This window comes from Crocuta crocuta, unplaced genomic scaffold (assembly GCF_008692635.1).
Source record: "Crocuta crocuta isolate KB4526 unplaced genomic scaffold, BGI_CrCroc_1.0 scaffold62, whole genome shotgun sequence".
Classification (NCBI taxonomy): Eukaryota; Metazoa; Chordata; class Mammalia; order Carnivora; family Hyaenidae; genus Crocuta; species Crocuta crocuta.
Genome location: NW_027529173.1, coordinates 9,256,765 through 9,268,917, shown reverse-complemented (window position 1 = coordinate 9,268,917; position 12,153 = coordinate 9,256,765). Strand labels below are relative to the sequence as shown.

Below are 12,153 nucleotides of genomic sequence, written 5' to 3'. Positions count from 1 at the left end.
TGCAGCATTGGCAGACACATCTGGCTATTATAGTTCTGATTTAAATTAGTTGAAATGAAATAAAAAATCCAGTTACCTGGTTATACTGACAACATCTCAGGTGCTCAGTAGCTGCATGTAGCTAATGACTACCATATTGGACAGCATATATGTGGAATATTTAAATTACAGAAAATTCCACTGGGCAGTCCTGGCCCAGATTATCAAATAACCAAACATCTCTTGCAGACTTGCAATTCACTTTATCCTTTTATCCAAACATGCACTTCACATGCTTTCTCTCAGCTAAGATAACTTTACCCACTATTTGATATATTAAATTACCCTTTTTATTTGATTTCTCCATAAAGGGATAAAGGTATTTCAGAGGCAGAGAAGCACATCACTGGGAACAGCAAATGTTGGAACCTCATATCAGATTAGGTGGAGCCAGCTAAGTGGAGTCACATCATTTCTCAGAATTGCCTGTAATTTTATATCTCTGTCTTTCCTGCTATCAAATATTTATCTGACTTAAGCCATAAAATGCCTTGAAGCAAGTAAATATACCATACTAACCAGGCTATATTTCGTCCTTATAATTTATTTCTATTTACCATGTGTTAGCAATCAATTAATTTTTTTTCCATTTGGGGAAGGAAAATAAGACAGGAATTTCTGGGTAATTAAAAGTTTACCCCTTAGGACCTGAGAGGTTCCTTCATTTTTACTGAGAGTAGAAATAGCCATTTGTACTAACGTGATTAAAGTGACCATGATGTCTCCTTTGCTATGGTGAGCACCATGGGAGGAATTGTGAAGCCTGGGGTTTACATCCTTTGCTTTACAATTTATAAGACTTGGACCAAAGGCCAAACTCCTAACTTCTCTATCCTCAGTTTCCTAATCTGTCAAGCTGAAATCAGAGTTGAGAAACATAGAAGACCCTCTCTGTTAAGTGCTTTTAGGACTTGACACTAACATGAAACATTTTCATCCAAAATGATTTGGAGTCTTGAGTTAGGTACTGTCCTTCCTCCAGGCCACACATTATCCCCTCTTTTCCTACTATTCACTCCAAATACGTACTGCACATTATCCATACATCCTGACTTCTCTGTAGAAAAGAGAGAAACCGCATCCTAAGAGAGCAAGATTGTAAAGGTTGGAGTTTCATATCCCTATTTGGTGGGGCTGGCTAAAGGATTCAAAATAAACAAAGGCAGATGTAAACGTGAAAATTAAGTAAGGATTATGAAGATAGAGCAACATTTTTCTTAACTTCCTGGTCCTTCTTTTCTAAAACAAATTTACATGTAGGCCTGTTTATATTTAAAGGAAAAAGTCACAATGGGTCATAGAGAAAAAACACAAGACCCTATGGATGGTCTTGACCCACATCGTGAGAACCCAGAAAATATGAAGCTAGGAGATTGTGAATTTAAGCAAGATGGAAGTAGAGTAAATAAATAAGTAAATGAATGAATAAATAGAGCAAGATGGTGTATGTGCTGTCGTGATTTAATATAAATATCTTCTGATTTACTTTGGATTGAACTGTTGAAGGTAAGGAGTGAAGAGCAGAACAGATCTATTTAGGCATAGAACAAAATTGTATTTACACAAATGTCTAATCTCTCTAATGTACTTAGAGTTGTATCTTAAATTGTTAGACGTTTCTATTATGATACTGACTAACAGAGAAGACAGTGATGTTCCCATGTTTCTATTCATATCACACCTATAGCAAAAAATTGGTACTTGTGACCTTTGAAACCACTTAATTCCGAGTTGAAAAATTAAGGCCCCTGTGCCACTGTGAATATGATCAAAATACCTAGAGCATTTAGGAATCCAGCAGGAATAGTTACTATCTTTGATGAATTGATTGAGGAAGCCTGAGGTGGAAGCTTAAGGTAGATTATAAGTTAAAAGGAAGTTATAATTACTCCGTTTGAAGGAATGCCAACTATTCCACAGGGAGAGAAAATAAATACAAAAAAAGAAGTCAATATTTTTTGTTCAATAAAAGCCTTTACAGTTTTATTTATTAAAGAAAAATACCTGTTTATTATTGAAATTTTATAAAATATAGTCATAATAGAGAAGGAATGTATCCCCAAGTCCCACCTTTTAGTAAAACATAACCAAATTCTTCATAATCTTTCTTTTCATCTGTGTCTCCCTGCATAAGAAAGAGTTCCTAGTACAGATAATGCTTTGCAATATAAATTTTTACTTGAAACATTATGAACATTTTCCCGACCATCAAAAAATTTGTATAATATTTTAATGTCTCTATAGTTTTCCATTCCATAGATAACAGCCTAATATATTTAATCCCTTTCATGTTGGGCATTTAGGTGGTTTGTGTTTTTTTTAATACTGTGAAATGCTATTATGAATACTTATTAGGTTGATTCTTTGTATGTATTTCAATTATTTCTTTATAAAAAACCACTAGAATAGAAATATTGGGTTAAATCATTGCTCTGGTGATCAGCATTGAGATGAATTTGCTGACAAATGCAAAGCTGGCCTCTTTCACAGGGCAGAAATTATTTTCATCTCCACCAGACAAAATTCCTGTGCATGTCTGTGGACAAAATCATTTGCTGGTATCAGTCTTCTTCTGGGCTTGAAGATTACTCAAAGAAAAGGAAAGAAAATAACATTACGGTATCAGATCACCAGAAGGAGCCCCTGGACACCATTCTTGGAAAGAATCCTTTTGTCCATTTCACAGACTTTCCTATTTTCCCTTGATTTAGGGAAGTAGGCAACTAAGTATTATAAAAAGTACTGAAATTAGGGTATTAAAGGGACTTTGACAGAATTTAAATCTCAAACACTGAACAGTTCTGTGAAACAGTCACTTCATGACTTGGAGCATCAGTGACATTTTTCTGTAAAATGAGGATAATGGTGTCTGGTTCATAGAATCTCCTATAAAGATGAAACAATATGTGTCCAAAGCTCCTGATACAGTGTGGGACTCATAGTAGATGTTCAATAAGCAGTAACTATTACTGTGCTAATTATGATGAGCTGAACCAGCCAAAGAATAATTGCTCAGTTTTGCTTCTACCACATGCAGTTAGCCTAGGTAGAAGTTATGTACAGCATTAGGTAAAGCCCTGGGGGAGGAAAGTGTGTGGCTCCCACAGGGGACACTGAAAACACCATCATGGGGAGGGGAGTTGGTAGAGAATATTAAGAAATAAGAAATAACGCAGTGTAGGTAGCATCCAGTCTCTCAAGGGGCTTTGGAATCCAGATAGAAGTTTTGGCTCTGTCAGTAAGCAGCCAATTCAGCAGCATCTGGAGTGCAGATTCCTGGGCCTCACCCTAGACATAATGACTTAATGGCTGGCAGTTGAGAATGTATATTTTATCAGGTTACGGAGTTACTAATGTTGCATTAGCATATTGGACCTTTAAGAATCACTGATGCAGCTATAAGATATAAACCTTTATCTTGAGTCATGTTCTTGAAACTTGGGAGTAAAGTGAAGTAACTTTATCCAGTCAGTGTGCAGGATAATTTCTGAATGAAAAGATGAGGTGAACCTGACGGCAGGAGGGAACTGACAACAGGTGTAGGTGTAACATGTCCCTCAGGTTTTGAGAGATTTGCAGTAAAGTGGAAATTAAGGAAGAGACAGGAATAAATGACTCCAAACATTATTATTAACAAGTAGAATTTAATGACTAAGTTAGTAGGAGATTCAACATGGAGGACAGGAGGTATTCAAAATGGGCCACATGATTTTAAGTCCAGGTAAATAGAACAGAGATTCACTGATACAAATTGGGAATTGAGAACTGTCAGTATTGTGAAAAGCTGAGTTCAGTTTGGGGCATGTTAAAGGATGAATATACTCTTAAGTGGAAATTTATGGAAAATAATTGAAGGAAGTGGAGGGATGGCGAGACTCAAAGCTCGAGTGACTGATCTTGGCTAGAACAATAGGTGAAATTTTTAAGAAACATCTTCAGATAAGTCTTCTCTGTGTCCCTTCCTCTTTAAATTGTCAAAATATATGTTATTTCACACACAAAGGATTTCATGAGTTAAATTGCTAATCACTTGAGAAACGTAAAATGAGTGTTTCAAATTTAGATATTATCCTAGCTGTAGAAAAAAAGAAAAGCTGTATTTATTGTTTATTTCAAAGATAAAAACATATGGCATAGTTGATAATGTGAACGTGTTTATTTTCCTCTTTCTAGGCAAGATGTAAAGTACTTAAGATCTAAGTGGTTAGAAACTCATTTGTATATCCCAGTGAGGTATTTGGTAAATGCCTAGTTGTTGAACTGAATTTTAAAATGATTCTTGAGGGTACCTGACAATGGACAGCACCCCCTATCCATAGAATTAGGTCTGTTTCTGTTAAATCCTGTGAGTTCAATTCCCAATGGTGCTATAGTCCTTTGAGAAGCTAAATAAGATCCTTGCCTCATATGGGGATTGTTGCCTAAAAACTAAGAACGTGCACTAAATCTCAGACTCACATGACCCACGGGGAAACTTCCAAGTATTAGGTATGTCCTCAACCCAAACCGTTGGTTCCAAACTACTCTCTTCGTTGGAGTAAAGTTATAAAAGGGTATTTGAAGAGCCCTTTCTTGCTCTTATAAAATTTACAAACTTCTAGCACAGTAAAACTGTTTTTAAAATGTGCCTTTGATTGCAAGTGTTGTAATTTTTGTCTTGATCCTACTGTTAGCAAAAAAGGAAAACTATATTGTAATCATTTAGTAGGTACAATAAAGTGTTTTATTAATTGTGTCAACAAAAGGATGAGCACGTCCCCAGAGAAAATAAGTTCTTTAATGAGTTTCTAAACTCCAGGCAGTACCCATACTCGAACAAGGATTAGAATTTATGTACATTTTTATTGTTGCCTGGTTTTTGGCAGTATGTATTTTCACGCAATGTATTTTTAATGGATATAAAACACAGTAGGCAAGGAATTTCATTGTATACAAAATATTACTGAATCTAAGGGAATACCTTCTTTGTATGTTCTAAACTTGAATTTATGTTTATGTTGTTATAAACGTCACATTGCTTAGAGTAAGTTTATATTTTTATCCTGTCTTTAACAATCTTTGACATTTATGTTGATTAATTAAGTTGCTTTATACACTTATTTTTTTTCTGATTTTAAGTGTGTAGAAAATCAAAGCAGATTCAAATATACTTTTCTACTAAATACTTTATGTACTTGAATTTTTGGACTATACTATATAGCAAAGAATAAATGGATTTGTTCATTTATTCATTTGACAACTACTTATCAAGCATCTCTTATGCTCCCAACACTGTTATAAGTGCCAAATATACAGCAGGAAATATAGTATTGTGTGGTCAAGAACTTGTCCTTTTTCTAGGCTATAATATGTCAGTGATGATAATGGTACTCCACCCTCAAATAGTAATTTGATCCAAGTCTTTGTAATTAAACCTATAGATTGATTCTTGAAGCAGAGGTCACAAGAAGAAATTGTTATGGAAGTGAATTTAGAACTCATATTTTAATTGATTCCTGGTCATCTTCAATAAGATGAACATGTTTACTTTCAAGTGTAGGCTTTTATTTTCTTGGAAATTCCCATCATGAGCAAACTCAGTGTTTGTTTACTTAATGCAATTGGTGTGGTCCATGGGAAAAGGCCAATGCAGTATGAGTGTTGAGAAATGTTTGAGCCTGGTCATTTTAATTACAAATATTTTATAATTTATGTCTTTAGAAATGTAAGATAGATTTACTTTTTTTTTTTTTTAACTCTGCATCCTTCAATGAGAGATCTTTATCTTTTATCTGTTCACTTTTTTCCCAGGTTTTAGGGACAAAGCCAGAGCTTAGGGATGGAAATGATGATGATGACACCATAGCAGACATAACCAACAGGAAAATGGCCAAACTCTACATGGTGAGTTTACTGTTAGAGAATTCTGTTGTTTTTACTAGACTGGAGGCAGCCAGGAGGCCTGTTGTGGAAGGGACTCCCTGCAATAGCTGATTATTCTCATTGCCCTCAAAGAGAAATGTATAGGTGGAATCCATTGTTTGCTCTAGTATGTCTATTAAATTTCCTCTTTTTATCGCTTTTTGTTATTTTTATTAAAAAACACCAAATAAGTGAAATAATTGCTACAACTTAAGTAAAATTATATATTTTTGCTGTGCTAGTTTGCAACAGTATGTTTTGATATATGATATTTAATAAAATGTTTCCTTCATGGAATAAAAATAGTTGGTAAAGCTTTTTCTTTTTTTAAATTTATTAAAATTCAAGTTGGTTAACATACAATGTAGTATTGGTTTCAGGAGTAGAGCCGAGTGTGGTAAGCTTTTTCATATAAAGTCTTGATAAACTATAGAATCTTCACGTTATTTTAAAAATCCTGTTTAGCCATAATGAAACCTTTCTTTGTTACAGGAGGGAAAAGCTATCAAACCAAACAGCTGGGAGGAAACAGGGTAAAAACAGCACTGTCCTGGGCATTTGGGACCGAGTTCCATGTCACCTCTGTGGTGATAACCCTGGGCAAAGGGACCATAGTAGGCCTCAGTTTTCTTAGCTGAAAAACAGAGAGAGACATTACATTAGAAGTTTCTTCATGTTCCTTCCAACTTCACAATTTTATGATTTTATTGTTGGTGAAGGCAACAGAAGCCACAAATGCACAAGTTGAGGAGATTGCTCAAATGGGATCCTTCAAGAGTTTCTTCCCCTTGTAACTTTCCAAGTACATGATTGGGAGCAGAGGGTTAATCTCCCTGCAGAGCCAAGTAGTCATCAGGCATCACAGGAAGGAGTTACATTTGCTCTTCTTTAAGGGAACTTCTAGCTCAGAAACTGATTTTGAATGAAGATCAAGTTACTAACTTGTGTATTATAACTTGCATTTTATAAAGGGGAAGTGGATTCTTTCCTTCCTAGAAGGCAAAGGAAAATGTGGTTACCACTTCTGCTAAATATTAATATAAGACATACAAAAATTGTTTTGGACTTTGTGGCAGATTTTTTTATTACTTTTTCTAAAACCCGTTTTCAACAGCTTAACAAATATATTTTATGCCACATCATCAAATAACGTTCTCCCTCTTGGACAGCATTATAATAAACTAAGTATTTTTAAATGTGAAAAATGTAACATTGCTCCCTCTAGTGGATATCTAGTGTATTGCATTCATATAAATTGCAAAGTCTGAAAATGCTTTAATTTTGAATTGTAGAACAACGCTGGGAAGCAGAATCACCTAGGCAGTTTCTAAAAAAACAGAATTCAAGCCCTACCACAATGCTGCAAAACCCCACCACTGATCTAGGAAGGTCCATGGAATATTTATCCAATGCCCAGGTGATTATCTTGCAGTTTACTAGCTGCCCTTTGAAAAACAGTGAATTCTAACCTAGGCATTAATATCACTTTCCGTTTTGAAGACCACCTCCAACTTAAAAAAATGTTGTGTGGTTATTTCTAAACTTCAAGAGTCTAAGTTAATAAGTATTTGTGACAGAGGAAATTTACTTTGACAATTTACACAAAATATACTTAAATTACAGGACCTAATTTGAAAAAATCTATAAGCATAGACTAAAATATGCCAGTTCCTCCATAGCACAATGTTTGGCATATGGTAGGTACTCAGTAAATGTTGAATGAATGAATGTTTAAGCTTTAGCTTTTGCATGTGTGCAGTGAGTTTAAGATTATTACCTAGTTGAAAAGATCACTATACAATTTAGAAACTAATCATGTAAATGTCATTGCCTGGTGTTTACAATTTATAGAAATCTCAACAAACCTTAGCTATTATTATTAACACTATGACTTTCTGATGTATTAGGTCCAGTATCAAAACTTGGCTTTTTATCAGCGGTGCTTTTAGCCCAGAATACTTCCAAAAATTTTTTTAATGTTTATTTATTTTTGAGAGACAGAGAGAGCACTAGCAGGGGAGGAACAAAGAGAGAAGGAGACACAGAAACCAAAATAGGCTCCAGGGTTCGAGCTATCAGCACAGAGCCCTATGCAGTGCTCAAACTCACAAACCATGAGGCCATGACCTGAGCTGAAGTCAGATGCCTAACCGAATGAGCCACTCAGGCATCTCTACCCTAAAAAACTTTTCAAATTTTTTTAAATTTTTATTTATTTATTTATTTTAAGTTTATTTATTTTTGGGAGAGAGAGACTGAGAAAGAGAGAGAGTAATTGTGCATTTGGAAGAGGGACAGAGAATGAGGAGAGAGAGAATCTGAAGCACTATGAGTATAGTTTTGCGCTATGAGTATAGAGCTTTATTTAGGGCTTGATCTCATGATCTCACACAACTGTAAGATCAAGACCTGAGCTGAAATCAAGAGTCAGATGCTCAACTGACAGAGTCATCCAGGTGACCCATTATTAATTTCTATGATGATGAGTGACGTTGAGCATCTTTTCATTTGTCTTTTGGCAGTCCGGATATCTTCTTTGGAGAAATGTCTATTCATGTCTTCTGCCCATTTTTAATTGGATTATTTGGGATTTTTTGGTGTTGAGTTATATGAATTGTTTATATATTTTAAATACTAATCCTTTATCAGATATGTGATTCAAAAATATCTTCTCCCATTCAGTAGGTTGTCTTTTAGTTTTGTTAATTGTCCAAAATCTTTTAAAAAGCCTATTAGGGTATTAGCACTCATGGCTTTGTTTGTTTTAAACAACTTTGTTGAGATATAATTTACATTCCCTGCCCATTTAAGATATACAGTTCAATGGTTTTTATTACATTTACAGACCATCACCATAATGAAATTTTAAAACATTTTTATTATCTGCAAACAAGCTCATGGTTTTTATATTAGGTTTCAGATGCCACTGGATCCATGAGAGTGACCATGGTGGCAGAAGAAAACCCCTTCTCCATGGCAATGCTGCTTTCTGAAGAATGCTTTATTTTGGACCACGGTGCTGCAAAACAAATTTTCGTATGGAAAGGTAAAAAATGCCATTCATACTGTGGCTGTGTTCCAGATATACAGCCATTTCTGTAGAAAGGTAAATGAAACATCTTTTCTGATTGTAAAAAAAAAGCCTGTCTTTTTGAGACTTGACCTGTAAACACCTCATATAAAATGCAGACATCAACACCATATCTTCTTCTGACTGATATCATTTGCCAGGAATGATGGGGTTAAAGAAAGCATTAGGGAAATTTGAAAAGAGTCTTTCTATATATATAGTGATCATTATGATGTTACTAAATATATTTAACACACTAGGAAATTTTTACCATTCTCAGTGTTCTATTTAAATTATAATTACGTTCAGTGCTTGGTGTGCAAGTATTTCTTAATCATATATCTTCTCTCTCTGAGATTCTTTTTTTTTGAATGTTATATTTTATATTTTTTAAGTTTTTTAATTTATTTTGAGGGAGTGAGACAGTGAGATAGTGAGAGTAGGGTAGGGGGCGGTAGAGAGAGAGGGAGAGAGAGAGAATCCCAAGAACTGACAGTGCAGAGCCCAGTGCGGGGCTTGAACCCACAAACTGCCAGATCATGACCTGAGCCAAAATCAAGAGTTAGATGCTTAATTGACTGAGCCACCCAGACGCCCTAAGATTCTGTCTTTTTAATTTATCTTCCATTTTAGGTAAAGATGCTAATCCACAGGAGAGAAAGGCTGCAATGAAGACAGCTGAAGAATTCCTAAAGCAAATGAATTATTCCACCAATACCCAAGTATGTGTGGAAATGAACTGGCTAGAAGAAAAAATTAAGAACATGGGAGTTTATCATATTGCCACAAAAGTCGTGCGAGAATTTCGTTCAAAATAATATATGCATGGGAGTCAGTCATCACTTATGTGTGTGCTACATGGCATCCTATGTCCCTAGACCCATAGCTTTGTAGAGGATGGAATTTTGTAGAAACGAGATCAGACCTTCCGTGGGACCGTATGATGCAAATAAGACCCTGTCTGCTTCCTCCACAGCATTTCAGTCAAGATAATCAGCCACAGTTGAGTTAACTGAGAGCACTTTTCAGTTGGTCCTTAGAGCAAGCTGTGCAGACATAGACTAACACCCAGACAATATTTGGCTTCACTGAAATTAGCCTAGACACATTCTAGTTACTTTTCTGAGTCTTTCAGACTCACTCTTTCTTTCGTTTTTACGTACTAGCACAAGTAACATAATGAGATTATTTCTTCCAGATTACAGACCTCTTATAAACCTAATGCAAAAACCAGTCAAACGTATTTGACTTGATGGTTACATTTGAAAGAATTCTGTTCATATTTCAAACATCCGAATTCAATGGCAATCACTTTAGTTGTGACAAAAGGCATTGGATTGTTTTACCTTCATATTTGGTCACCTTCCATTTTACATTCCCTTAGGATCCCAGCTTCTAAGTTTCCATCTGTCATCACAGAAACCAAGATAGTCATTTTCATTTGCTTAGTTTTTTTCTCCACTCCTGGTTGAATGTTTTTTTTCCAGTCGCTTATTTCCCTTTGCATAATTATTATCTTTTTTAAATTTTAGATTCAAGTTCTTCCAGAAGGAGGGGAAACACCAATCTTCAAACAGTTCTTTAAGGACTGGAGGGATAAAGATCAGAGTGATGGCTTCGGGAAAGTATACGTCACTGAGAAAGTGGCTCGTATAAAACAAATTCCATTTGATGCCTCAAAACTACATAGTTCTCCACAGATGGCAGCCCAGCACAATATGGTGGATGATGGTTCTGGCGAAGTGGAGGTATTTGGCTATTTCTCTTTGTGGTTTTTGTTTTCATCAAGCCCATTTATGCCAGTGTACTTGGAGATGTAACTTTAGGAAACTACAAACTTTGTAAACTATGAATTTTATTTATTAATAAAGGTGACCCATGACTATATATCAAATCAGGGAATTTAAAGCTGGAGGAGATGCTCTCTAACCTTCAGTCCTATTTTACAAAGTGTATGCTGAGATTCCAAGAAGTTAGGTGATCTGCACAAGATCATCTACTTATCATCTTAGACACGTGGAACCCAGCCATCTTGTTTCCTGGTCCAGAATGTCTCCAGCTCTTGGAACTGGGATTGTCCAGTGAGCGTGTGAGCTCTGAATGTACCAAATATCATTAGTTAGTCCTTTCCTTGTAGCTTACAGACATTCCCAAAGCAAATTGGACATGTGCTAAAATCACTGATATTTTGAGAGCATTCAATTGGTTGATGTTACTCCTTTTTTTTGACAAAAACATGCTACTAACCTCCTAATAATTCTCCCTAACTCATCTCTCACCACACTCTACTCTTGAGTCACTTCACTTAATGAGAACTGGGTAATGTCACATCTGATTATAAAATATTCTAGTGGTGGGGCACCTGGGTGGCTCAGTTGGTTAAGGGTCTGACTTTGGCTCAGGTCATGATCTCGCAGTTCATGAGATGGAGCCCCACGTCAGGCTCTGTGCTGACAGCTTAGAGCCTGGAGCCTGCTTCAGATTCTGTCTCTCTCTTCCTCTGTCTTCTTTTTCTCTCTTACCCTACCTCTACCCCTGGCTTGTGCTCTGTCTCTGTCTCTCAAAAAGAAATAAATGTTAAAAAAGTTAAAAATAATTAAAAAAATATATATTTTAGTGGCTCTGCATAGTCTTCCTGGGAACCTCCATCTTCAGCTGGGCCTGCAAGGCCTTCTGTGACTAGATCCTTGCCCTCCTTCCTGCCTCACCCTTCCACTTCCTGAGGGCTCTTCCCCTCCTCCCTCAGGCTCTCATTCCCACTTCTCATTTGTAATTCAGTGAAGTCACAAGCTGCACCTTTTTGAGAAGCATTTCCTCCCTCCCCATTGGAAAGCCTTTGTGCTCAAACCAAATGGAATATTTTTCAGAGCCCCTGTATTGTTCATTAACTTACAAACTTACAAGCAGGATTGTTCATTTACTTAGAATGTTCTCCTCCTAGACCTCTTATCAGTGCCTTGAGGGTAGGAATTGAGTATTTTATCTTCACATTCTCAAGACTTGCCACCTATGTTTGGAGCAAAGTATAGGGTAAAGGGATTTATGAAGTAGTTTTTCCTCTTTTCAAAGACATGAAGTGAGAATCCAAGGTGTCTAGGATTGTGGGAACCTCAAAGGGAGAAATGACAGAGGGGTCTCTGCTT

The 12,153-nt window shown here is 36.0% G+C and overlaps 1 protein-coding gene across 1 annotated transcript in view; it reads left to right on the top strand.

Annotated features, from left to right (window-relative positions):
• The window catches only part of SCIN (scinderin), a 75,929-nt gene that overhangs the window by 39,731 nt on the left and 24,045 nt on the right, over positions 1 to 12,153 (top strand). The window contains exons 5-8 of the mRNA XM_077757630.1: positions 5,830 to 5,922; positions 8,854 to 8,986; positions 9,644 to 9,732; positions 10,543 to 10,758. Coding sequence (XP_077613756.1) covers positions 5,830 to 5,922; positions 8,854 to 8,986; positions 9,644 to 9,732; positions 10,543 to 10,758 — 531 coding nt within the window. The remainder of the gene's footprint in view (positions 1 to 5,829; positions 5,923 to 8,853; positions 8,987 to 9,643; positions 9,733 to 10,542; positions 10,759 to 12,153) is intronic.